This window comes from Lissotriton helveticus, chromosome 7, assembly GCF_964261635.1.
Source record: "Lissotriton helveticus chromosome 7, aLisHel1.1, whole genome shotgun sequence".
NCBI classification, from domain to species: domain Eukaryota; kingdom Metazoa; phylum Chordata; class Amphibia; order Caudata; family Salamandridae; genus Lissotriton; species Lissotriton helveticus.
In genome coordinates, this window is record NC_136068.1 from 1,863,462,644 (window position 1) to 1,863,489,821 (window position 27,178).

The window sequence follows — 27,178 nt, forward strand, 5'->3', positions numbered from 1 at the left end:
AACAATACATAGGAAAACGTAGCCTGAAGTGGGTCAGTTTGAAGGTCCTCTCAAGAGGCCAGACTTGTGCCAAGAGCCAAAAATAAATTGATATAGTACATGGGTTCCAAGCCACCAAATTTGTGTATACTACTTCTGAGGGCAGACCAAACTACTGCATTACTTCCATATAAGCAAGTGTAGGTTGTGGAGGTCTGAGTGTACATCACTGATTTACTGCTGAGCCACAACACCCTCTTGAAGAGGTAGATGGAGCAGAGGTTAAAGTCTGAGGCTCATCAGGTTGCAGCATCACTTTCTTGGCTAAGTACAGGGCATCCAGAATGAGGTAAGCTCTGTCCATCCTGACCTTCAGAACTTGGGAAAGAAGCAGCAGCAGTGAATGCCATTTAGGAGAAGGGAGTCCCAGAGCAGATGGAATGTGCATCCTATTGCTAGCGAGCTGTGAGGCAGAATTGCCAGTGTGTAGTAAGCAAGACACTGTGTTCTCTGCAGTAGCAAAAGGATCTATGCAAGGCATGCCCCACTGAGCAAACAAGTGCTTTGAACCACTTTTTGGGTGCAAATGTCATTAGCTCCCCACCATATAGAATCTGCTTAGCTTGTCCACCCTGACATTTAAACCAAATGATTTGTGGCCAGAGAGGTCCCTTGGCAGTCGAGCCACTGCCAGAGACTGAGCGCTTCCTGGCACAGTGCTGTAGACCCAATACCACCCTACTTGTTGCAGTACCAGTAGTGATTGTGCTGTCTGTCAGGAACAACCACTGTTTATCTTGGATAAATGGGACAAAAGTCTTCAGGGCTGAATAAATAGCTCTCAAACTGAATATTGTTTGACTCAAGTACAAACTGAAGGAAATGTCTGTGAGCTGCAGGGCGGGCACATGAAAAGATGAGTCTTGCAGTCCCCTGGATGCAGGGCAAAGAGGACTTCAGCCATCAGGGCCAAATTATTTAACATTTCATTCCAAAGGAAGGTGATCAACAACCAAAGCTCTAGAATCAGAAAGAGCCTGAGATCCTTCTCAGGCATTCTGAAGTAGTCGGAGTAATCTCCTGTGTCCTTCTCTACCTCGGGGCACAATTTGTGGCTGACTTGTCCAACATTGAACTTCTTCTGAGAGAATGCAAGTATGATCTGCAAAAATAATAAGAAGAGGAGGGGGAGAGACATGAACTGAAGGGGTGCAGCTATGCTGAACTACCAAATACACATATGCCGAGGCACAGAAAATCAGTCCATCTTGTATGAAAGGCAGTAACCTACACAGTCATCAAAGGAAGTCTGTTTAGAGTATTCCTTTCACTTTATTTTCTTATTCCTTTCTTCTCAATCTCATGTACAAAACACTAACAGCTGAGGTATAAGAAAAACGACCAGCATCTCTGAACACAATACACGGGTATATCTTCAGAATCATGTGCTAGGTCACAATATGTTGTGAATAGTAATGAGATCCCAAAAGCCGGTGGCCTGCAGTTCAAACAATGGCTAACTGCACCTGTAGGTAGTCATAGTGCACCGTAGAAATCTATCCCGATATCAACAGGGGTGAGCACTGAGTCTTCGTGCCACCCGGTAGAAAATCATATAAAACAAGGCCCTACTGTTATTTATGATACAAGCGTAATGGCAATGGACGTCTTGGAAAGAGCAAAAGTAATGCTGGCAACCAACCGTTTAATAACCTTAATAAGACTGCAGATAATGTGGACCGCAGCATGTTTAGGAGCCTGCTCGAGGTTGACATAAGTCCGAATAGTTCCTAGAATCCCACGTCCGTTTACGGACATCCAGAATCTTCCTTTGCACATTATTTACCTGTGTATTATGTTCAGAGGTGCCGGTCGTTTTTCTAATACCTCCTTGGCCTTGAAAAAGTCCATAGGACGTGTTTTGTACATTGGGAAGAAAGGAATAAGAAAATAAAGAGAAAGAGAATACTCTAAACAAACTCCTTCTGATTACAGTGTTGGTTACTGCCGTTGATACAAGATGGACTGATTTTGTGTGCCTAGGCATATGTGTATATATTTGTAACTCTACAGAGAAGTGTCACTCTGTGTGTCTCATTCTGGTTGGAAGGAGATTCGTTGCTTGGAGAGCATCACACTGCACTATACAGATGTCCATAGGACGCGCAGTTAATAGATGTGCATTAGCAAGTGGGCATTTCCACCTCTATGCGCTTGTGTGAATCATGCTGAACTACCTGCAGAACTCACTGGTCTGAAGTAATCGCAATCCAGTCGAGCAGAACAAGCATATGCTGCAGTTATTGCAGGGGTGGAGTAGGAGGAAGAATGGTGTCCCTGCTGAAGGCTAGGGCCTCTGCCACCACCATCGAGTAGAGGCGCGAAAGGGCTGTGTCGATTGTTGCTCCGGCTGCAAAGACTGCATTTGCCAATAAGCAATGTCTCCTCTGAAGTTCCAGGATTGTTTGTGGAACTGACAGTCTGGAGACAACAAGCCCAATAAATGGCATTTAATGTAAAGCTATTTTACAGGCAGGTTATAATGAAGGGTGGTCTAGTATGAGAAAATGACAAAGACCCGAAGAATGTAGGATGCCCTGCCTATGTGGCACACAATGTAGGCAGCCTGCAATGAGGAGACCACTTAGGTCCTTCTACAATAGTGCTTTAGGGGTACGAAGGCTTTTAGGACTTGAATACAAAATGATAAATTTGGACTGTTTTGTGAATGAAAATGCTCTGCATAGGTTTAGTTGCCAGAGTGGTGTTGGAAAAATCATAGCCTTGATTACAGCATTCCACAGTGGTGCTGGCAGTGCATCTTTGGGCCTATTTTTCTAAATTGGTTTGGGGTTTTTAATTTCTTTGGCTATGATATGCCAGCGTGGTGCAGGTTTGTAGCCATTCTATTTACAGGGGCTGACAACAGCTGGTGTTTTCTGGAATACTTGTCCCCTGGGACTGTCTCTAAACTAATAGAGAGGTACGGGTCCTGATTCATACATGGGTGAGCTTCCACCTTTTTACATTCATATTGGTTACCAGATTGTTTAGTATTGGCTTCAGCTGATGTGGTGAGTTCAGAGCATCAGTGCCTTAATAACATCCCCTCCAGGTCAGCTTGATTGAAGATTCACTTTTCTGTGCAGACTCAGAAGTGCTACACATAGTTGGACCCTCTAGAAGGAAGCTCATTGAGGCCCAGAAAATTTCAGGAGTGTTGACCTACTTCTGATTTCAAGTGTACATTAATGGTCTTGGCGTTTTACACCTCAATTGCTGGTTGGATGTACTTTGTGTTAATCAGATAAGTTGAGTGTGAGGATACATTCAGGGGCATATTCATAAAAAATCACGCAGCCCGGCAAGTCACTGTGCTGCGCTGCACAGTATGATAGGAAAAGGACAGGAATGCGCCTTACTTAACATTGTACGGTGCATTCCTGTCTTTTCCCTGAGCTGGCACACAATCTGGGTCTAGTGCCAACGCAGGAACCCTTGCACCATAGAGGGTAGTTATTTTGGAGGAAGGGGCACCGTCCTGCATAAAAAGAATCCTGAGAGGCATTTTCCTCTTTCTATGTGTGCTGCAGAATACAGCACATATAGAAAGAGGAAATACAGATATTTCTCCTCATTATGCCTCACATTGGAAGGCTTGGCATCTTGACGCAATCCCAGGTCTATCTGTAACGGTAAATCTGGGGAATGCAACAAACATCATGGGTGGGTGCAAGGGAACACCCACGCTCCACCCATGGAACGCCTTCCCAGGGCAGAGTAATGCAGTGCATTGTTTTTAAATACATTAATTACTCTAGATTTATCAATCCAGGCAGGGCCAGGAAAGATGACCTTGTTTGGCTTAATTACTCTAACGTAAGAATTGTTGATTGATTGATTGATAGGCTTTATTTTGAAAATATCATAAAAGCTTGTACAGCAAGTATAAAAAACAGCAATTATAACAATCACATTCTATTTACACAAAAGATTTAAGACAGAGGGAAGATATCTAAAACAGTTAAAACAGAATTAAATTGACAAAGAAAGCCTTCTTGTACGAATGAACTATGACCACTTTAAAAATTTTGACACAGCACAGACAATCAAGGTGGATGTGTCAGACATTAAAATAGGCAGTGCCCCTTTGTATTGGCGGGTGCCTAGAAGTCTGCATAAGGGTTTTAGCCAACGGCTCCTGGGTGCACGGTAATCCGGACATTCAAAAAGAATGTGGGCTACCGACTCTACTCGGGTGGGGCAACACGCGCAGAACGGGGAATTACTCTAACTTAAGAATTGTGTCACTCTAGTGCACCATTGCACGGTGCAAGAGCAACATACCTCTTTAATAAACATGCCCCTCAGTACTGGAATGTCACTTTTCCCAGATGTATGGTCAAGGGGCAAAGCTTATGGGTGGAGCCTCATGAAGGGAGGCATGCAAGGAAGATCTTATGACATCAACACCATTGCTTACTGGTAATACTCATTACTCAAAGTACATTTCTAGTTCCAATGTTGCTACTTTCCTCCCTTCTTGTTCCCTTAGGGGTGTGCTGTCCATGTTTGGTGTTAGCGGGAGTACGATGACCTTCCTAAAGGCCAGACGGATGGGTAGAGTTAAAAAAGAAAGCAATGAAAAAAATAGCTTTTCCCTAGAATTCAAAGTGAAGACTTAACTTTTTTGATTGGGGGCTAAAGCATAACCTGTCACTGAGATGGGGATACACCTAAATGAGCAACTAGCTTGACAGGAAGATTTGGACTTGACAAAAAGAGAATTAACAGTATCTCATTTATGTATGTACAGGTACAAGATGATAACATACACATACCTGGTGATATTGAACCCAAGGAATGATGAAGCAAGACTGTAATCTTGGATGCTCTCGCACAGACCAATGCTGTTCCTGGGATAGTAGTAAAGGAAAGCCATGCACATCTCTGCAGTGGTGCTAATACCACCCTAGTGGGAGACACAACAAGACAAGACTAGTTAGTCTGCTCCAACTATTACAATACATTGCCAAGTGGGTGATGTGACTGCTATCTGTGAAAGACAAGGGTAACACACAGGCTAGAAAGTGGCCACATACATCAGCGCTGCTTGTAACATGTGTCTTCTCAAAATGGGGTACCCATTGGCTCATCACTAGACCTCTCTGAGGGGAATCCAGGCTTTTCTCACCCTATACTCACAGTTCACACAATGGAAGTGGAAATTACCATTTTACAGTGTGATGGTCCCTTACTATAATCAGTTTAAAACAGTCCAAGGTATTTACAAAGCCATTTTGTTTGTGTACATGCTCTACCCAAGAGCATCTGCTGCTGCCACAAGTGCAGAGAAGCGAGCATCTTTAGGATGAGGGCGGTGGGGGCACTCAATATTGCATGATAGTGGGTAGTAAATCTGGGAGTGCATCAAAATGGTACACCTTCCCAAAAGAGGCATAGCAGGGAGAAATATAATTATTTCATTCTGCAGTGCACACAGAAAGAGGAAAAAGTCTCAAAGGATTGTTTTTGTGGAGGAAGGTATCTCTTACTGTGGATAAAAAGAATCCTGCCAGTAATGTAGGAACCCTAGTACCATGTGGCAAGGGTGCCTGCATTGGTGCTAGGCTGCACTCAGTGTGCCAGTGCATGGAGAGATACGGTACATTCCTGTTCTCTTCTCGTCATGCAATACAATGCAGCAAGTCTAGCTGCATTGCATTGCATCAAATCCTTGTTAATTTGGTCCGTTTTAATCACTCAAGACATGGGGAAACAGGTAAGTCAGTGAGGAATCATCAGGTAGATAGAGCATCCACCAGAAAGATTGCTACAGAAGGTAAGCAATTTTTTCATCTGATGAATACTTCCACACATTCCTCACTTTTTGAACAGATTACATTAGCCAATCAATACTCAATTAGGATGTGGATGCATGGCTGGCTACACTAAAAATCATGAAGGACTGAGCGTGCAAAGTGACCTTCCCTCTGCGAGTCTAACAATCAAGATTTGCGAAGGTTTTGGGGGGGGGGGGGCAAATTGCTGTTTTGAAAGTTGTGCCACTGGTATTCATCTATCTTGATCAGGGATAGGAGAGTTGGCTCTAGTGGAATGAGAACTTATGCACTCTAATGATTCCTCGTGGGTCAGGATATAGCACATCTTGATGCACAAGATCATCCAACCAAACAATATCCTCTTGTGTGTTGTCTTTCTTTTTCTATTGGTCATCCAGTTTGAACTTCATTGTTCTACCTACATAGAGGCCGATGGCTCTCTTGAGGTCTAGACTGTAACTCTTCTTTCTTCTTGGGATGTAGAGGAGGAACGAAGGCCGGCACTATGATGACTTGGCCCACTTTAGGCAGGAAAGCAGCCGTGGTTCTGAGAACCACATTATAAGGGAAGAAATAAGAGAAGAGAAGCTTTACACGCAATGCTTGCAATTTCCTCACACATCTTGCTGATTGAGAAATGAGAAACGCTGTTTTAAAAGTAAGAAGCTGCAAAGAGCAACTGTGCAATGGTTAAAATGGAGACCGCATCTAAACATGAGAACAGGCTTACGGTCACATTGCAACCTTATAAATAGTCATGGAATAAATTTGTTTGTGAGACCTTTCAAAAACCTCATATCAATGTGTGATTTGAAGAGGGCGGCTGATCAGGAAGACAAGGAAAGGCTGATAACGCTAATGAGTAACCAGTAACTGTGCCCAATTCACACCGTTGCTTAGGTAGTGATAGGGCAAAATGAAGGATATCAGATAGACTGTCCTGAAGAGGGCCTATTGAGTTGGCCACACACCACTTTTAAAAATGACTCCATCTACATGAAAATACAATTTGGTGGAGTAACTGAGAGCACATAAGATGACATCCACTATCTCAGGAGATATGGAAAAGAAATGCTCCACTCAAGCTCCAAATGCAAAACAACAGTTGATGGACAGAATGCAGAACAATGTCATCCAGTGCAGAGATCTGGGCCTAGCTCCAGGCATACATTTTGAGGCTTTGGAGGATGAGGCATCTTGCACAAATCCTGCAGTTTTCAGCTATGCATTGCTACATAGAGGAATCGATATTTCCATAGCTCTGGCAAAAGAGTTTGCAGTGTCCAGACCATACTGAATCACCTGTTTAGCCAGATCTTACCCATGCCCTAATAATTATGAAATTTGGGGCAGCAGATGATCTGGTAAATTGGCGAGAACTGTCTATTCCATGTCCCAGACAGCATGTACATAGCGTCTGTGGAGACAAGTGAGATTATCTACCCACTGGGAAGGTTTTCTCATCACATTTCTCCATCTTCTTGTTATCTCTATCTGATAGGGTGGTAGGTGCCTGAAGAAAGAAATGTTGAGTTGCAAGATGCTAGGACCACAAGGCTTTACTTTGACGAATGAGGCTATAGGAAAGCTAAGTCCCCAGGGACTGGTTTAAGGTGTCTTGAAAAAACGATGTGAAGTGAGGGGAGACGGTGGGTTTCTCACAAACCACAAGGAGGGGCTCTGTGTGGGCCTCATTAAAGGGTATGTGTTGTAAAATGCAGAACCCCTCTGAGAAAGTTGACTTTAATCTTTGAAGAATGAATGTGGAGTGCCAGAATTTCTACAGTTGTCTTTATCAGAGAGTGTTAAGTGGTGACCTCAAGTGGAAACAGCCCAGTTGGGGAATATGGTTCCCATTCAGGCAAGGTATCCACACTGGTATCTTTTAACCCCTCCAAAGTCTGTGTTCAAAATCATGGAGTCACAGTGTTTCCATCCCCAACATTCTATTCTGGCTGGTGTCTACATGAGGATCAGAGTCTCCCCAAAACATCTCCCCTCTTCCATGTGGCACTGAGTCTCCCAGCATCAACGTTGTCAAGGAAACTCTGACAGGGCTTATGTGTCTGGTCAAGCTGGGTGCAGCACCAGTGGCATGGGTGGTGGAGCTGGAGATAAGGGTTACATCACCAGTGGCATCAATTGTGGTGCTAGTAGAGTTGTTTGCAGTACCATAGAGTTAATAGGATCTGCTACTAAAGGAGAAGTGGGTAGTACCCTGGTCACCTTTGACAAGAGGAGGAAAGGGGGCAGGATGGTACAGCGGATGGTACTGCATATCTCTTGAAGCAAATCTCATTCGATCCATGGGGCTAGCTGATGCACAAGAGGGGACTATTTTACTTCAGAAGATATCAGAAATGGCACCCAAAAATGTTGCTGAATCAATCCAGGAGTGGGGTACTCCGGATAAGGCAGAGCAGACTGGGGCATTGGGATTAGTGTCAGAGGCTGTAATGTATTCTGGACTGACGCCCGGTCTGAGGGAAATGCAGGTGTCAGTTCCTTGTTGGTGTCCTTCATTAGATCTGACTCAGATGTGGATTTTTGGGAGGGGACCCAAAACTTACTCTTGGAGTTGCATGGTTCACAATTTGAATGCCTTATCTTGTTGTGCTTTTTCAACACCTTGCGAGGATTAGAGCAACTCAGTTGTTTTCAAACTTGCCCTAGATATGAGTCTTGCTTAAAGTTCATGCAGTGCTTGGGAAATAAAGTCTTGACCTCTCCTATCATTTATGTCTTTGGGATGAGCCGCACACCTTCACATCATGGTCTGACCCAAGTACCATAAGTATCTTTTCAAGGAGGTCTTCACAGTTCCTGCATGGTTTAAAACATGAATGTTTGAAGATATTAGAAGAACTACACCTGAATATCCTTTCAAGGGAAAAGAAACAACGTTGATTTTGCATCAATGGCACAGGAAAAAGGGAACTGGCATCAATACCCAAGTGGGTTAACTTTATGGCTCCAGTGACATTGTGAGGAAACCTCTTCCAGCACAGAAGTGGAGCCATTGCCCCCTACTGCTGTTAAAAGCTATTGAAAGGCTTATGGGTTCAATATAATGTCTGCAATAGTCAACATGTTAGGAATCTTTAGGTAGAAGTATCTATTAGAATCCTCCTTAGGCACACTGGATAACATTCTCAAAAAGAAGATGAGGCATTCAACTCTGTCACCAATATGGGAATGAACTACACATAAAATCACAGCGGAAAACGATATACTGATAAAATTGGTCTGTAAAGGTCAATATACTTAAAGTCCTTGGATCCAAAGAACAGCATATTCCTTTCTTAGCCTTTCAAACAAAAATCAACCTTGGCATGATAGATTACTATAAATTTCTAAATTAAAAAGTTCATTCTCTCAAAACTAGAATGTCTCACAAGACAAACTTGCTAAGTCTGGCAGTGTCATGCTGTAGCAGCATTTGTTCACCCTTCAGCCATGTAATGATTCCTCCCAGACAAGAGCGAATGGAATACGAAGAAGTGCAGTAGCTTGGTGATGGCAGGAGTAGGCAGGTCAGCATTGGATAGCTGCAGCATGGTAGAATGGTATGTGACTGCCAGCCCTCTGGTGTTGTCTTCCTTTCCTGATTTTGTTCCGATTGGAACCTTCTTGCTCTAAAACAGCACACACTGCACAGTGTCTTTGGCCTACAGCTGGTTAATGGGAGTTCCCCTAAGTAGGAGTTGTTAGACCTGTCTGCTTTTGGGTAGCCCCTCCTATTAATTATTTATTTTGTCCCCTTTTTGCCCCTCAAAACCTTTTTATTTTTTTATGTCCACTGGATTTTTGAGAAGTTGACCTGGGGAATAGATGCTCTTTGTCACATAGTCCTTCATCATGAGGCCTAGGTGCTTTTTCTGACTAAAAACCATCTAGACTCACAAAATGGTGGACAGTAACTGCCACCTTAGGAGAAAGACCCATAGGGTAGAATAGGGACATTCCAGAACCTTCTGGACCCTGCTGGACTCCTTGTGGACAGCCTATATAAGGCGGAATACAAGGCAGCCATTTTGAAGGTGACTAGTGAGTTCACAGAGTGGAACTGGTGAGGAGGGAGGCGACTCTGAGGAGGAGGATAGTGCTTACTAGGAGTAGGATTGACCTGTGGGCCAGCTGATCTCCTGTACTGACCCGTCCCCCCTTGGTGTTGACCAAACCCCGCCGTGGTGGTCCACGTCTAAAGTTCTTGAACAACCCTCGGGTATTCCAAAGGCTCTGGCGACTGTGTGTGTGGAGTCGCTATTGGAAGGGTGAGGAACCCTAACTCTGCCCAGATCATACCCAGAAACTGCGGAGCTGAACTCACCCCCACCGTGCTGTGAGGAGCTAACCGATCCCTTCTTCAAGGTCTCACTGCGCATGGAACCGGTGAGGTCGTAGGCGCCTTGGTCGGCGCTGATACCCTCTGTGTGTTGACAGGGGGCGGAGCAGCGTCAGAGGAGGCCGGACGAAGGAGGCGGAACCGCCGGCGTGTGGAGACAGCGAGGAAGAAGCCGCCTGCGTGAGAGCGCCGGGAGCAGTGCCTCCACGTCGAGTATTGCGCAGGTCCAGTGGTGCAGATCTTCGAGGAGTGCACCGGGCGGCAGTGACGGCTTCCAACTCGGAAGGAGAAAGTGCGGGGAGATTCCGGCTTCGTCAACCATTCCGTGTTGCCGGCGCCAGGTCAGAGGGCTCCTCAGTACAACAGCGCTGGGGTGAGTGGCGAAAGCGGAGCTGTGGGACCTGGGACGAGGCGAAACCCCTGGTAAGATTGCCGGGAGGTAGCGTGGCCGAGCCTGAGCGGGTGCTGCTAGTGCCTGATAGCGCTTCGTGAGGGAGAGCCTGAGTCAGCATCGGCTACCAGCGTGGAACCGAGTAAAGAGTAGAGCGCTGAGGTTGACTGTGAACAAGTCTGGGGTAAACTTTAGACAGTGATTTTAATGAAAGAGAGGAAGTGAAGTAGGGGTAAAAGTATTGCTAAATCCCTATCAGAAAAAGTGAACAACTTCAAGACAGTACCTGGGCATTTTTCTGAATCTAACTGGGTGTGCCATAAGTGGAACTGAGCAAGTATCGTACTGAGGCTATTTACATGTGAAAACTGAACTACCTCATGCTGGGTTGCTACTAAGAGAATTAATTGAATAGCCCAATCTGGATGAAGAGATATTTATGCTTGCTAGCTTCTCGAATTTATGATGCATGTTTTATCTGTTTAGGGTGCAGGAGGTGATGGAGAATTCTCTTTTCAGGGAGAAGGAATCCCAGAAAATGCCAGTAATGATTTTTCTTTTATAAAAAAAAACTGTCTAGTTGCCAATTTCTTTTATGCAAAGCTAATTTATGTGCTGTAACTAAAGACTGCTAAGTAACCACAGAGAAACAGAGAAATCTTTTCATAAAGTAAACCGTATTTTTCTAACATTGGTGTAGCGTCCTTATTTTTGAGTGGATGGACGTTATGTTACTGAAGGGTGTGACGCAAACTTAGCACATATACTTTGGGGATAGGCCTGCCCACTTAGTGCCAAGCTACCTTATGTGACTTGGAGGTCCCAGGTCCAACAGGAATCATGCCAAGATGTTGAATAGACCGTCAATACTGATGCCAGATTTCCTATGCCAATATGGTGAAACAGGAATTGTAGGATAATTTCCTGTCCAACTGTTATCAAAGGAGCAGTTTTCAGATTCATCCCGGCATTGCAAAACATTTGAAAAGCTATTTTTCATTGTTTTCCTAGACCTCGACTTCATCTGTGCTCCAGTTTCTCTTCGGACATTTTTCCTTTCCTTATTTGAGCCTCTCTTAAAGACCCATTTTCTTCAGCATTCATCTGTTCCTGTGATCCAGCAGTTGTCTTCATCACCAGCTTCTAGGTAGTTTTCATGTCCATTGTCTTTTTAGGTGAAGCCTAGACAGCGTTTGCTCTGTCTGGAAGATCTGTTGTATGTACTTTGTGGGATCTGGAGATCAGTCCTAGCACTTGTCTGCCTACCGCCTTTGCTTAGGGTCTTTTTTCTGTTCAACTGCCTCTTTTAAACTGTCTTGCTAGAAAGCGACCAGTGGAGGTCAGTAACATACCAGAATTCCTTTCTGCTTGGTCAACTGCCTCAAATTAACTGTCTTGATAGAAAACAACCAGTAGAGTTCAGGAAAATACCAGAATTGCTTTCTACTAAGGGACTTTCTTATTTATTTTTCTTGCAACTGCCTCTATTTAACTTTCTTGATAGAAAACGAAAAGCAGAGGTCATTAAAATACCGCCTTCACTTTAGCATTTCCTTGATTCCAGGCTATAGAAACTTGTATTCAATGAACACCTGTAGACAATAAAAAGAAAATTCTGATCTTTTATTTTCACTGATATGACCACTGAAGGGGCTGACTTTATGTTAGAAAGAGAGCTTTGAACAAAACAATTTCGCGCTGATAGGCAGTATTTCTCTCCATGTTTTTTCCATGCCCGGCATGTTCCGCAGTTTGGTGCTAACTTTCCCTCCATGTTAAAAAACAGAAGTTGTTTCAGCATCCAGGCTAATGTGTTGCATTGCTAAATACATTTAAGGTCCCAACTGCGCGAACAATTGCATTGCAATGGCTTGTTTCTCCCTGGGGTCATTTCTGGAGGCACCAACTGATAAGCATTCACCTTTTCAGCAGCACTGTGGCTTCTGTAAATGGATCGTCCTTACTTCTGAATGACCAGGTGACATACAACAGACCATCCAAGCATCAGAGCACATTGCTAACTTACTGATGGGTTTATAGTGCCACTATATGTACTTGGATTATCTTAGAGCAACGGTCCCAGAGACCGGTGCGACCGTGCCCAGCAGACGCCTCGGATGTTCCACTGAGAACAGTAAGGTCCGGCCTTATTACAGGCTTACCACAGGCCATTACCGCTAACTTCCCCCCGGAATCGGACCGCTTAACCCCAACACTAGGTTCCACTGAGAACACTAAGGTCCGGCCTTATTACAGGCTTACCACAGGCCATTACCGCTAACTTCCCCCCGGAATCGGACCGCTTAACCCCAGCACTAGGTTCCGACCTTCCGTGGGCCACCACCGCTCCTTACATCCTCAGTTGTCTGGGCCAAGTACATTGTAATTACGTGGTTACTACAACCTTGATCCTCACCCCAGCTGCGGTCTTCATTGCGGCCAACTGCTCTGCTAGTTCCTTCTAGGTAAGCAATCTCGCCTGCCCACCTTCATGGTTAACCCCTGGTAGCCATGCTGGCTGCTCCTTGAGCACCATCTTCCTCTCACCCCCCATAGCCCATTGATTCATGCCGCGCCGCCCACCAGGCTCTTGGTAACCCGAGGAATAAGTTCCTCGCTCCGACTCCTGCTCTCTGCATCCAGGCTTGCACTTTCAGGCATTACATTGGTTGTCCTGATGATGATCCTTCATTCTTACAGGATCGAAACGCCGTCGACAGTAGATGTAGTTTAAACACCAGTTCCCCATTGTGTGACATAATTATGTTTTTACTACATGAGAAAAGCTAGGATATTAGGTTCTATGTGTACTAGCTTCTCACAAAAGAAAAATTGCCTGATGAACCTCTTACCCCTTTTGTTTGTCTAGCCCTGTTGTATGCTGTGGATACAGGATTGTGTCCCACTTTATAATTGTTGCGTTTGATATTGCTTTGCATTGTTTTCATTGATTACATTTTAGGGTCCGGCTGGACACCTTACTAATTATAGTGCATATTGTAGCCTATAATTATTCATTAGCTTGCACATTCTCTCTTGTCAAGGACCGTTGTTCTAAGATAATACTAGTACCCTTGGTCCTTGCCTACCGAGTGGGTTCCCTTGTTTCTCAAAATAATACCATATGTACTTGGATCCTATTCACCAGAGGCACAGACAACATAGTAAACATGTACCTAAATAGAATTCACAAACAAACTTGATGCCTACTTACAACTTGTCCAACTACTTTAGTACACTTTCAATGAGTTGTTCATCAATTCTTAATGAAAATGCCCTGAAATAGAAAATAGCTTTGCCTCGTTGCTATCCTGACTGCAGCACTAAGATTTCATTTTAAAATAATAATGACATGTCTATCCCAACCATTTACATTAAATACATCTTGAATTCGCCACAATGGAAAGCATATTAACCCTTGTTTCAGATGTAACAAAGACTAAAACTGTATTTCATTGCATGGTGTACAGTAGTTTTGCTTTTGTTAGAGGCTATTTTTGTTTAACACTACTTCTCTGTAACCTGGTTTAGAGAATTTTCAAACAATTTGGTTTTCACTGCATTTAATCTCATTCATTATCAACCTTATTTCTTATATTTGTTGTACAGGCACCAGTCAACCACCTTCTTCAGGTTTCTACTCTAGAATATTGAAGACGAAAACATTAATCAGCCAAAAGTACTTATATCAATCAATATAAAATGTATTCGGCCATTTTCTGGCCATAAAAATACATATCCCATAATAGAACACATACATTTTAAATTTAAAAACTACACCATGGATATAATTAAAAGTACAATTAAAATATGTTAGTATTAAAATAAGCATATTCAGATAGGTCCATGTTATTACTGTTATCAAACCAGATTTTTCCTCTTACGAATTGCCCCTAATAAGAAACTTGCAACCCCATAACAAATGAATGGAAAAGAAAGCATTTGTAATTATATCAGTGCTGGTTTACTTGTGCAAAATAGCAATCTCTAAAAAGTGGTAGAATATATTTAGCTCACAACTCAGTATAAAAAACACAAAAAAACTTAAAGTGCAGCAGGTCTTGGTCAGAAACATTATCACAGGCCCACAGTTGCAGGGTACCTAACTTTGCAAAACCTTTAGGTACAGTTAGGGACCAGTAGATTCAATTAAATCTGAATCTAGATAAAAGAAAGCGATGATGCGATGATGCAACAAAAGACCAAAAGGGTTGATTTAAAATTCCAGGACTTATAATCATAAAATGTCTACATGTAGGTTTTTAAAATTCATTTACTCCCCTATCCAGTTGTCTCCTTGTTAAAACTTGTGTTTTTGTAGCTTCCACGTCTTCAGGGTGCAGCTTTCTTGGATGATTGAATAGCTCTAGTTGCCCGAGGGCTCAAAGCAGCTGGGAGACATATTTTAGCCAGGGAATGTCTGAAACTCTGTCTAACATGCAGTCCTCTAGAATAATTTGGTTTAGGTTTGGCTTATCTCTAGACCAAATTTCTAGCCACCATATCAGGGGGCAGCAGCAATATTGTCTGTAATGTAACCCTGCCTTAATTCCTCATGTACCTTGAACGCTGGAATGCTAGAAATAGCAGCTTGGAGTTTACGTAGGTGTTTTTTTCAACTCATTGAACTTCATTACATTCTTTGTGGCCCCAAACCACACTACCATACACGGTCATAGCGACACATTTCTCATTATAGATCTTTAGCAGTGGTGGTATGGGTTTTCTCCCTAATCGTCTAGCAAAATGCAGTGAGGCTCTAGTTGCTCTTGCCAGAATGGTTTTCTTTAGAGCACACTGTGCCATGGAGGAGCCATTTTCTATAAGTACATATTCTGAAGGTATGTACTTATAGATACTTTTTGATTTACTATTCTTAACTTCACATCTATGTACCTTAAATGTATCATTAAGGCACATGTGTAATTAATAATTATAAATATATTCCATCACAATTTCGTGGTTGTCCATGCGTTTTTGGTCGTGATATTTTGGTAGGCAAATCACAAAATACAGCTGTTTAGGTAGAAACCCTCTCTGCTGCAGAGTTCATACAGTCATGAACTCCTTTATTGCATTTTTGGGATAGCAGCTATTCTGGGAACTCTCCATCAACAAGGTAAGAACTTATATGTGCATATTCATTGCATAGTGATATTTAAAATGCAGAATTTTCAGTGACGTCACATGCATATTGCTTACTGTGTAATACTAGCCATACAATGATTGCCTCAAGGTATTTGGGTCCAGAAGTTACCAGATTTTACCACTTGGCGGTGCAGCGTCACCTTGCTGTACTTCCTGCCCTGCATCCAAGTGAAAGGGCAGGAATGCGCCGTATCTATAGCATGGGGTACATTCCTGTCCTTTCCCTCTGTGTTGGTGCACAACGGGCTGCCCAGCACCAATGCAGGCACCCTTACACCATTGTGCAAGAGTGCATTGTATGCAAGACTTTTTTGTGCAGGAAGGTACACCTTCCTGCAAAAAAAAAATCCTGGAAGGCATTTTGCTGTTTGGTGCAGAACAGCACACATGGAAAGAGAAAAAGACAAGATTGAAAAAAGGGCCAGTATCTGAACGTGGAAGAGATTTCAGATAAGTAGATGCAGTGAATTAAGTAGGACGAAGGCAAAAATCAGAGATCATCATAAAACTTTAAGCTGTTGAGTGCGGGGATCAAGAAAGGGTCCAGCAGAAGAGAGACCAAACAATACATAGGGTAGTTAATGGGTTTAGGATTCATGACTCTCTAAGACAGAAAAATACAGTTAGCATGAAAACAGAATGCCATCATTTCAATTCTTGCAGGAAAAGTGAAACTGGCCGGCAATCAAACACATTTTATTTCATGAGTGGTGCTACTTTGGCTTTATAGTCCCCATTATTTATTTCATCCTCACTCACAAATGAGAACCTTCCTCTTTTCATGGTTCATGCTCCTGTGCTCTAAAGCTGAGAATCATCTCATAGCAAACCTTTTGAAAGACTAGGTGATCACAATGACTCCTGCAACAACTTCTGAAGCGTTAGTATTGATCAAATTCAGCATTGTTTCAGCTGCCTATTACCGTAAGGGTTCATAGATGCTAGGAATGTTGAAGCCCGGAGTAAAATTACATTTTGCTTTTTAGGTCACTTATAATCTGGCATCTTCTTATGGCCATGTATATTGATGCCATAAAGCCCAGATTCTAGAGATTTATTTATTAGTGTATATGGTTAGGGAATATGTGTGGGTCTCAAGTGTTCAGCGGAACCTGAAGGACACTGTGTTTTCCTGTTGCTCAATGACAGTATCCAAAGTAATTGAGGCTCTTTTCATTTGTTCGGGTTTTTGGTTTTAAGTGAATGAATGATAACTGGGGGCATAGGGCCATGTGTACTAAAACTAGGGGTGGGCGATTTATTAACCTCCACCGACGGAACTGGTAGAATTGTGGCCACTATTCATTATGCTCGTGTTAGAAATTGTGGACTTATTTACAAACTTCTTGCACCAATGGTACATCACTTTTTCACATAATAAAATTGACACAGCAATGGTGCGAGGGTCTTGTAAATAAGCCCCTGAGATTCTGGTTCACAGAGGTATGCACCCTGTCCTAGCAGGAGCAACTATCCTCGCCAGGGTAAGTCACAACACATCCTAAATTATCCTCTTCTCCTCATTTTGTAGCTTTGAATAGAGTATGTCAGGCTTAACCATTGAGGAAATGTGCAAAGTATTTGTACAGCCCTTTAAACTTTAAAACTGTGAAAACGCCACACAAAAGATACCACACATGTGTAAAACAATAGAACCTAAGCTAATAAATAAAAGAAGACAAAAACTCCAAAAGTCCAAAAGTAGGTCGTGAGATATGCAAGTTTAAAGATTTAGGTGAAATTAGCACATAAATTTGCAAAGCGTCAACTGTGCTTATATGGTGGAGCTGGACTCGGACTCTGGGAATCCGATTAGGCTAACAGCCATGTAGCAAGGCTTTGTTGGGCTTTGCATTGTTTCCAAGTGGTTCACATTACAACCACAGAATGCAGAGCACCTTAAGCCCTCTGCCAAGGGTTCAGGACAGAGGTAGCACTAATGGGCGGTGTAGCAGGTGAGTTAGAAGTCTTTTGTGTCCCTGAGACTTAAAAAAAACAAGAGGCATGCCAACCAATGCTTGGAGTCACTTTGGCTCTGGTTTGGTGAGATTAAGCTCCAGTCCTTCTTATTACCAGGCAAGGAGGGCAGCAGGTCAGCACAGCAGAGCAGGAATCCAGCAGAGTGACAGTCCTTTTAGCAGTACAGCAATCCTTCTTCCTGGCACAGTACCCAAAGACTCAGAAGTGTACTGATTTGGTGGTCCAGTTCTCATACTCACTTGTGCCAGATTCACTACAGAGGGTATGCACCACTTTCTTTGTGTGCAGGCAAAACCCATTTAGGTGCAGGTGTCAGCTCCTCCCTCCCAATATGCCCTGGATGACCCCTCAGGATGTTAATTGCCCTTTAGGATGTGGATGGCCCATCAAGCATACTTAAGCTCTCTATGTGCATGGCTGTCCGGAGGGAATGCATAAAGCCCAGCTATCACACACCCAGACGGTGGTTCAGAGACAGGCAGAAGGTACAGAATGGTTAAAGTAAGAAAATGGCAACTTTCTAAAAGTGGAATATTTATAATTACTATTTAAAATCCAACTTCACCATCAATTAGGATTTTAAATTGTGACTCTAGAGACGCCAAACTTGAGGGTCCCATCTCTTTCCCCTTGGAAATTACACTTCTATAAGGTAATAAGGTAATTCCAGTGTTAACCTACTGAACTGATAGGCCTTGCAGCAGTGAAAAACGCATGTAAGGGTTTTTTGCTAGCTGAGCATGTAAAACCTAAAAGTACATGTAAATTGTTAAAATCCACAGCACCCTGCCCTTGAGGCTGCCTAGCGCTTACCTTAAGACTAACTTACATTATTAAAAAGGAAGGTGTTTTCAAGCAAAATGGTTAACTTACCAGGTCAACATGGTGGTTTAAAAAGACACACCCAGGCTCAACAAAAGCAGGCCAGAGATATGTTTAAAGGTCTACTGAAGTGGGTGGTATGATCAGTGCTGCAGGCCCACTAGATGCATTTAATTTACAGGCCCTGGGCACATGTTGTGCCCTTTACTAGGGACATATAAGTAATTTAAATATGACAAGTGTAGACGAGCTGATGTTACTAGCAGAGAGCACATGAACTTTAGCACTGGCCATAAAATAAAGGGGAACCACACCAAGGATGCCTGGTTTGACAGCTTATCATACTGATTTCTGACCAGATTCTGCCAACTGCTGCTTGGCAAAATTGTTTCTTAAGCATGGCTTCAAAACAGTAAGTTGGCAAGTGTGACTGGGATTTGGCATTTGCCTAATATGATTTTAAGTCTCTAGGAAGGCACACGGTGAGATTTCTCCAACACGGGCAGTTGCAGATGGTCGAGACCATTTGCGGTCATAAAGCTGCCGCTCATGTTGAAAATCTAGTTGAGCGGCAGCAACATTAACTTGACAAGCTGCACTCTCTGGTGCAAGACTTGATGCCATTTGCTCTGACTTTTCAACACAGAATGATCTCCCAATGCTAATTCACATGTTTATTTCTGCCCATTCGAGGAACTTTTTGGAACTTTGCAGTTTTTTGTAACTTACAGAAATACCCAAAGTAAAATTCCATGAGTTCCAATCAGGCTTAGGTAAAACACTAGTTGCAGAATGAGAAAATAAATTGCGCACTGACATTTGTGATCGGCCTTTAATTATGAGAGACAACCTACATACTAGCAGGTTGCATCGAAATAAAGGTGGGAGTGGTGGTTCTTGCTAGCCCCCTCACTCACTCAACCCCTGCTCCCAGGGCCGGTGGAGCAGCAATCTGCCAGGGCTGGGTACGGTTGCCAGTCCAGCCCTGACTACAAATATAAGGATGGTGACCCACAAGAAACAAAAGAATAGCAAGCCTCTGTTTGCATTCCAAAATTAAAGTGTTCTTTAACTTCTTTAAAAAAATCTCCGATTTGCGAAACATGCAGGGGTGTAGGCCATGGTCTCCTGGACCATTGCTTATCCCTGTGAGTCTGCTGACACCTATCTCATAGAGGAAGGGAGTCATAAGAGGTCCCTTCTATCCTTGCGAATCAGTTACCATCTTCTTCGCCCGTAACTGATCAACAGTTTCAATCACATTTGTGATTGCAAAATATTGATACATACCAATCCGAATTGCATTTAGGAGGTAATGTCCCTTTCATACCACATGCTAATTGTAATTTGTTATAGGTCGTTAAATCCATTTTAAAAGTTGTACATTATTTTTTGAGTCGTAAATGGGTTTATTACATATCAAAAATCATTGTCATTCTGCAGACACAAATTATGTGAATTTGCAAATCAGAGTATTTGCAAGTTCAAACTAGATTTTGACATTCAATCCAAAGTTGATTGTTGAAGCAAAAGCACAGCTGGTAATTTTCCTTACATGTAGCTTAATAATGATGAAAGAAAGTATGATTTTTAAAAATGAACTTACAAATGTTACATTGTGACGTCCTAATGTGTTGTATGTGCACACCGTCTGCAACTCATCTCCCTGGAATTGGAAAAAATATATTGCTTATTACAAGATCTAGGCCTACATTTTGAAGCATTTATTATGTACTAAATATTTTGCACTTGATCCTAGTTTTACAGTAGAAAAGCAGCATATTGAGCAAAAATATGGGATGAAGGGAGTTATTTAAAGTTTGGTGGATAACTGACCGTACTGACAGGGCAAAGGGGGTTATAACTTCAGCCACCCTTGCATACATCAATTCTCAATATTTAAACATCTCCACCTTCCTGGTGGGGAACTCAGTGGCTTCACGGCAGCTCCTTTGAACACAGTGTAATTTTAAGGAGTAGCTGCATGTTTCAAGCACCTGCTCAGCAAACCTTTTGTCTTTTCAAAAACTTTTCAACAAACATTTTGGTTTTTCCATACCAAATTCTCAAAGCAGGACATAAAAAGGTCATGTGGTCTGACGTACTTAGGCCGATGGCCAATGTCTGTGAGGCCTCTGGTCTAAATTTTCCACAGGCAGAGCCATCTAGGATACCATAAGCAGAAACATTATGGGCCTGATTATGATGTTGGGTGGACATAACCGTTGCAGTTTGGAACCGCCCGGCCTTAGGTCAGCAGCTCCGACCACATAATTACGATGAGACCTCCCATTGGGCAGTCGCAAACATCCATTTTCCAATGAAAGCGTGTGCAGTGCGCGGAAAAGGCCGCAGCATACATTTCTGTTGAAAAATAGATATTTTTGAACATCCCTGCACTGTGTTGCAGGCACCTTTCAGTACAGGGATGTTTAGGGGGGCACTATAGGTAATAATGTAATTTTGTAGTGTAATACCAAATTAAACTCCTGAAGGAGTGCGTCTATTGAAGTAGTTCAGTGATAACAACAGTTCATTCAGACTCAGGTATTCCACTTACCATTTTGATGGGCATGATCTTAGGCATGTATCTTGTCTCTTGTAGGCTGAAGTCGTAGGACATATCTCGGGCCAAAAATCCAATCTGTGTTCCATTCCTTGTAGATATGAAAAGCTGTTGAGAACTTTCTCATTTGTACAACATCTTCAAAACATTTTTTGCCTGGATTTATTGGAGTTTTTCTCCTATATTTTGAAAACCCTATGGCTCCCGAAACCATGTTTTATTAATAGGGCCTTTAAAAGTGAGAGCACAGATTTCCTATCCAAGGTGTTTTTACTCGGAAATTGTCTTACCCCAGCACTTTAAGAGAGTACACCCGCAAATTCGGATCCAAATAAGAAAGACCCAGAAAACATTCAGCTACATGCAACCCTAAAAGAGACACTAACTTACATAACATAACAAAACCTCTCAGGCACTACAATTTGGAATCAGAACTTTCAGGCCCAGTTATGCTTGCCCCTTAATTGATGATAACCTACTCTTATATGTATGTACCAAGCAGACACACACTTGCTTATTCCAACAACAAATCTAATTCCTAGGAAATCAAATCATGGAAAAGTCATCAGCTCTTGTCCGCTCTCCTATTTATGTGTCGTTGGCCATTACCCCAATACCCTATGTCTTGATATATAGGAAACCTTCAAGAAACATTAAATATTGTAGGTTCATCCTGGAATGAAGAATTCCCTTAACTGATTTGTCTAACCAATTCAGAAAATGTTTGCTTTTCGGTGTTTTGATGTGTTAACAGTGCCCTTAGAACAGATTAACCTTTTTGTAATATTAATTGACTCCTGATAAATTACACTGATACAACTTAGTGGTCTCGCCAGTATAATCGCATTAAACACAAAGACAATTACCTGTAACATCTTTTAGATATTATTGTCACGTATGCTTGAATTTTGGAAGAGTGTTTGGGAAATGAATGTACACATTTTAAATATTGGAGACGACACTGATATTTATAATTTCATTTTTTTCTCCTCAATAATCACAAGTTAAGCAACACTGTTTTTTTCTCCATTTTGCAGGTATTACATCCATTACCACCAATTAAAAATGTTTTTAATTGCTTTCAGTCCATACATGATAGACTTGGGTTATATATACTACAAAATGCACAAATATCTACATACCTGAAGATCATAAAATGACTCCTGCTCATCACATTTTTTGAAAGCCTTTTAATGCTAATGTAACAAATGTATCTTCGAGTAGTGACTAATATTACATTTTTAGTATGGTGGCTGTGTTGGATAAATAACTGTCTACACATTTAATTATTACATAATATTAGATTTTGTAAATAGCTCATATTTGTCTTATTTGTTGCTGATATTTAACTTGGCACCTAAAATGCATTTACTTCACAAATACATTTGGATTTGTCTTAGAAAGATTTATATATATTTTTATTTTTTTCTAGTTACATAGAATTTCATACAATTAATGCAATACATTAATCTGAACACAAAAAACATATTTAAAGAAACCAATCAGCAGTTTTGTTACATTAATCATGCGCCTCCATTACAAGGGCTCGAGTCAGTTTAAATATGTGTGATAAGTACTTTTATTGCAAGTATCTAAATTATACATTGTACCGATTTTATTCCACCCAGTAACAGGATGTGATAACCTCTTCATCCTCCAGAGGAATTTCAGCAGCTCAGGCCTGACTATGTTTCCTGTGTCAAGAATTCCTGGTAAATACCAGGACGAGAAGATTTTGGTCCTGTAATTACCCAAATCTGCATGGTATGCTCGTTGCTTGAGTGTACAGCTTGGAATAGACCATACTTATTGCACTTGATACATCTCTAGCAGCGGTGTAGGATTGTATCCGGTGCCATCATCATCACATCTGGCACCGGGTCACTGGTAAAGTATGCCTTCCTCTTGGCCTGGACTCCAGCATCATTCGCCAAAAGCAGGTCAAATACACCTGCTATTAATATCTTTGCATGTTCCCAGACTGCCTCGCCTTTATGCATATGAGGGTGATCCTATGTGGAGCAAATAATAATCGTTCTGTGTTTTTCCCTCCTATGAACTATTCAAAAGTTGCTAAGTTACCTTAATGATGTAACCTGGAAATTTCAATAATGAAAACCGTGTTGATTTGGACTACTAAAATGAAGTCTGGTAACAGAAACACAAGAAACAGGTAAATCCTTTTGAAGTCTGCATTGTGAGAATCAATTATAAATGCAAAATCTCTCTTTACAGATGCTAATTATAATAAAACAATATATACTTGGGCATATTTAACAAAGCGTGGCATCGCCCATGCTCCACGCAATAGGGCACAAGGGGCGACGCAACTCTTGCTTGGCTTGATAAATCTAGAGGAGCGCAACACAGTGCAAATCAGTGTTTTGAGTTACTCTGCGCTGGTGAGGTGTTCCCTCAGTAAAGCGTGGGTGTTACCACATATCCACCCATGCATTTAGGTGCATTCCCAGATTTACCAATACTGCTATATCCGAGAATGTGTCAAAATGCTACGCCTCCAGAGGTGAGGTGTAATGAGAAGAAATAACTTTATTTCTCCTTGTTGCTTCCTCTTTCTACGAGGTAATGTCTCTTACGATTGTTATTGTGCAAGAAGGTGTTCTTTCCTGCACAAAAACAACTCTGGTTAAAACGTAGGCACCCTTTCAGCATGGTGCAAGGTCGCCTGCATTGGGGCTAGGTAAAAGACAGGAATGCTGTTCAATGTTAAGTATGGCTCTTTCCTGCCCTTTCCCTAACACGGAATGCAGCAAGGTGACGCAGTGTGCTGCGTAATCTATTAATAAATATGCACTGTAGTTTCCTATTGATGTGTCACCATTTTCCTGCTAACCAGAAGCCTTACTAATCACCATGTCACTGCACCACGGCTCTGCTTACCTGTACTGAACCACCTGTACCGCTCTTCCCACCAGGTGAGTGTGGAGGAGGTAAGCAAACACCTGCATATCTGGATTCACCTCGCCAGTCACCTAGAACAAGAAAGGACACATCCCTTAAGGGAACAGTGCTGCACATCAAGCATTCCTGCTTCAAGCCGCTCCCAAAGCCTACTGCTGTTAGACTTGCTTGTGCTAAAACAAGAAACATCTCAGAAAGTGGTTAGGATGGATGAAAACGTTTAGGTCAAAGAGAGAAAGGCACATTTGACCATGTTCCCCTCTGTAGTGTGAGCATGATTTTTATCATTAGATTAACTGCCACCAAGGGAGGGGGGGCTTCCAATTTAGGTCGATCAAAAAGCTAGAAAAACATTGCACCCAATTCAGAGAGGTAATTTAATGTATGGAGTTTGTCATGTACATAGATCAGTGGTGGCTCCTCAGCCAAGGTGGAGCAGCATCATCCCACTGCATCAAAGCAGCAAAATAAAGAAAAAAATAAAATGCTATATCTAATGTTATTATCATTTTAGTTTGTCATCCTGCTGCGGCAGCTTGCGTGAGGGGGCGGGGCAGGGCTGAAGAGCAGGAGAAGAGTACTACAACCTGCCTAAGTGCACAAAAACTATTTGGTTGGACCTCTGGGCCACCCAAAACAGTCATGCACACTTTACCTGTTCTCTACACAGGCTACATTACAGCCTGCATGGAGAAGGCCCACCCCTACAGCCCCTGGCTGAGTGCCGCGTCATGGTGCTCAGACCAATCACAATGCTGCATTGCTGCATTGTGATTGACTGTGGGGAGAGTGGGAGCTCTGGTGCTTTCTGCTTCCTGTTTCTCACAAGAAGCCAGGGAGAGGATGCTGGAGAGGTGGAAGTGACCAGCCAGCTGGCTGGCCGAGAGGTAAGTGCCAGCCCGCCCCAATGCTGCGCCCTGGTAGCAGGCGCGACTGACATAGATTTACACATGCCTGAGCTTCCATTTTCTACCTAAATGAAATTCAGGACACTGCAGGGTGAGACTTACATCAGTAGGAGGGGTTTGTGCTTTCGTGCTCTGAGGAAATGAGGACACAAACGACTAAGAATATGGTAATGCATTTCGACTTGCAAAATTTCAGGCATATTTTAGGCATACATCTTGCCAAAAAAGCTCTACATTGCAAAAGTGCAGATCTCTGTGTATGTTATTCATAGTGGCAGCCTGTGATTTTAGCAGGGAAGGTGGCAGTCAGAGCACAAACACACACATAAAAACTCACTCATACTCATGCATTCACACACGCACACACACACATCCAGTCTCAACATTAGCTCCCAAATGTTTATGCACACATGCACGCATGCCCCAAGCATTACAAATAAAACCATACATACCTGCATGCTTAGCACTCTGCCTCAGAGATTGCAGGAGGGCTAGGACTGTTGCCTTTCCTTATTGGCTGACCTAAGTGCAGCATACTCTCACTCTCTGTACAAAGCAATAGTATTGTGTGCCTCCAATGATGATGAAGTGCAATTCCTTTGGACCCAAAAATGAATACGCAAAATTGGAACCTATTATCATTATTATTATTATAAGAGTGGATGTGTAAGTAACATTTATGATTTTCAACTGATTTATCAATTTGTAAGTGCCCTTTTGCGAATTAATTCCCCCTTTCCTGCCAATCTGCCTATTTCTTCCACTTTTATAACGGGACGGGGCTGGTGGCAGATATACATCTGTACCTATGTGAATTACATTTCTGAGAATGTGAAGTAGTTTTACAGGATCACTGTAGCACATGCTCATAAATGTATTTGCAGAGTGCCTCCTCTAGTTTTTTTTTTCTGTTTCAATAGCTATTTGGAAGGTTGCTTATTATCAAAAAAATATTTTAGAGTCATACAATGCACATACAGGGGTTATTGCTCAATAAAATATACTGCATGAATTGACATTTTTACAAAGTTTGAATCTGGGGAAGCATGTTATAATTTAAAAATACATTCAGGGCTCAATTACAAGTTGGAAGGTGAAACGGCGGGACCACCCCGACGCGCCACCAAACCAGTGTGAGAACCGCCTGCCATATTAAGACTTTTTTAGTCACTGGCAGGTGGTTCCTTTCCCGTTCCCATGGCAGTTCCTTTAAAATAGGTACCACAATGGGAATGTCAAAGGAAGTTCGAGCACGGCATGGAGGAAAGTTGTAATATGCTTGGTGGGACTGCAGTCCCGTCACGCATACAGATGCCTCTTGACCACTGCACTCCCGCTAGGGAGTTGTCCCAGGGCGGCACGACCGGCAAGGTCATAATGTGGCAGCCGGACGACCGCCAACCCAGTCCCACTATTAATCAGGAGGTCTGAGGATGGCCAGACTCTTAGTTAGCCCCCCAGAGTCAAATCAGAGTCGCCTTGGTGGCAGGAGAGTAATAAATAATGATGCCATTGAGATTTTGGTGTAATGTTCAAAGTACAGGTTTAAAATGAACTTGTAATATTGTGCACTTGTCAAACAGCTGAGGGGATATCCTCAAAACTATAAATCAGGCCCTTTGGTTTCCTTGAATGGGTATAGTAGCACGCTCTTTAACCTGTTAAATGCAGGTTGCATGAAAATTCTACTATTTATTTCTCTAGTATTTGCTATCTTTGGCCTTATTTAGATTTTGGTGGGTGGGATAGTCCACCGGGAAACATGACAGGTATACCTTCAGCCTTATTACAAATGCATTATGTTCTAGGGCACTGTTAATGTTGGGGACGGGATATTCATCACATTTGTGAATGAGTATCTCCTTCATCAAACTCTATAATTAAGGATGGTGATAGGATCTTACTTTACATTAAAAAAGAAGTTTACTGGAAAAACCAAAGGTTTAATAAAATATATAGGCCGGTTTTGTAATAATAGTGACAGCATCAAAAAATAATGTTTAAAAAAATAAAAACACAAGTTCACAAGTTCTCGTTTACTGAGCTAACTATAACATATGCCACTGCTGTGCATTGCATATTAACTAACTTCAACTATATCTTTGTTTTTTTTCAGTGTGTGTATACATACTCATAATTATCCCATAATGTTTCACCATATATGTGTGTGTATATATATATATATACATATATATATATATCTCAGGAAACAGTCGCCTCCATCCTCCAGCAGAGATCCGGTATCCCGTGGCAGTCATGCAACCATCAGGAGCA

General features: G+C 42.3%; 1 protein-coding gene across 1 annotated transcript in view; it reads right to left on the bottom strand.

The window, feature by feature from the left end:
* Positions 1-27,178, bottom strand: part of LOC144770846 (putative DBH-like monooxygenase protein 2) — a 144,052-nt gene that overhangs the window by 9,945 nt on the left and 106,929 nt on the right. Inside the window, exons 8-11 of the mRNA XM_078655626.1 lie at positions 23,976-24,067; positions 21,069-21,165; positions 20,115-20,174; positions 4,821-4,951 (exon numbers count right to left, since the gene is read on the bottom strand). Coding sequence (XP_078511752.1) covers positions 4,821-4,951; positions 20,115-20,174; positions 21,069-21,165; positions 23,976-24,067 — 380 coding nt within the window. The remainder of the gene's footprint in view (positions 1-4,820; positions 4,952-20,114; positions 20,175-21,068; positions 21,166-23,975; positions 24,068-27,178) is intronic.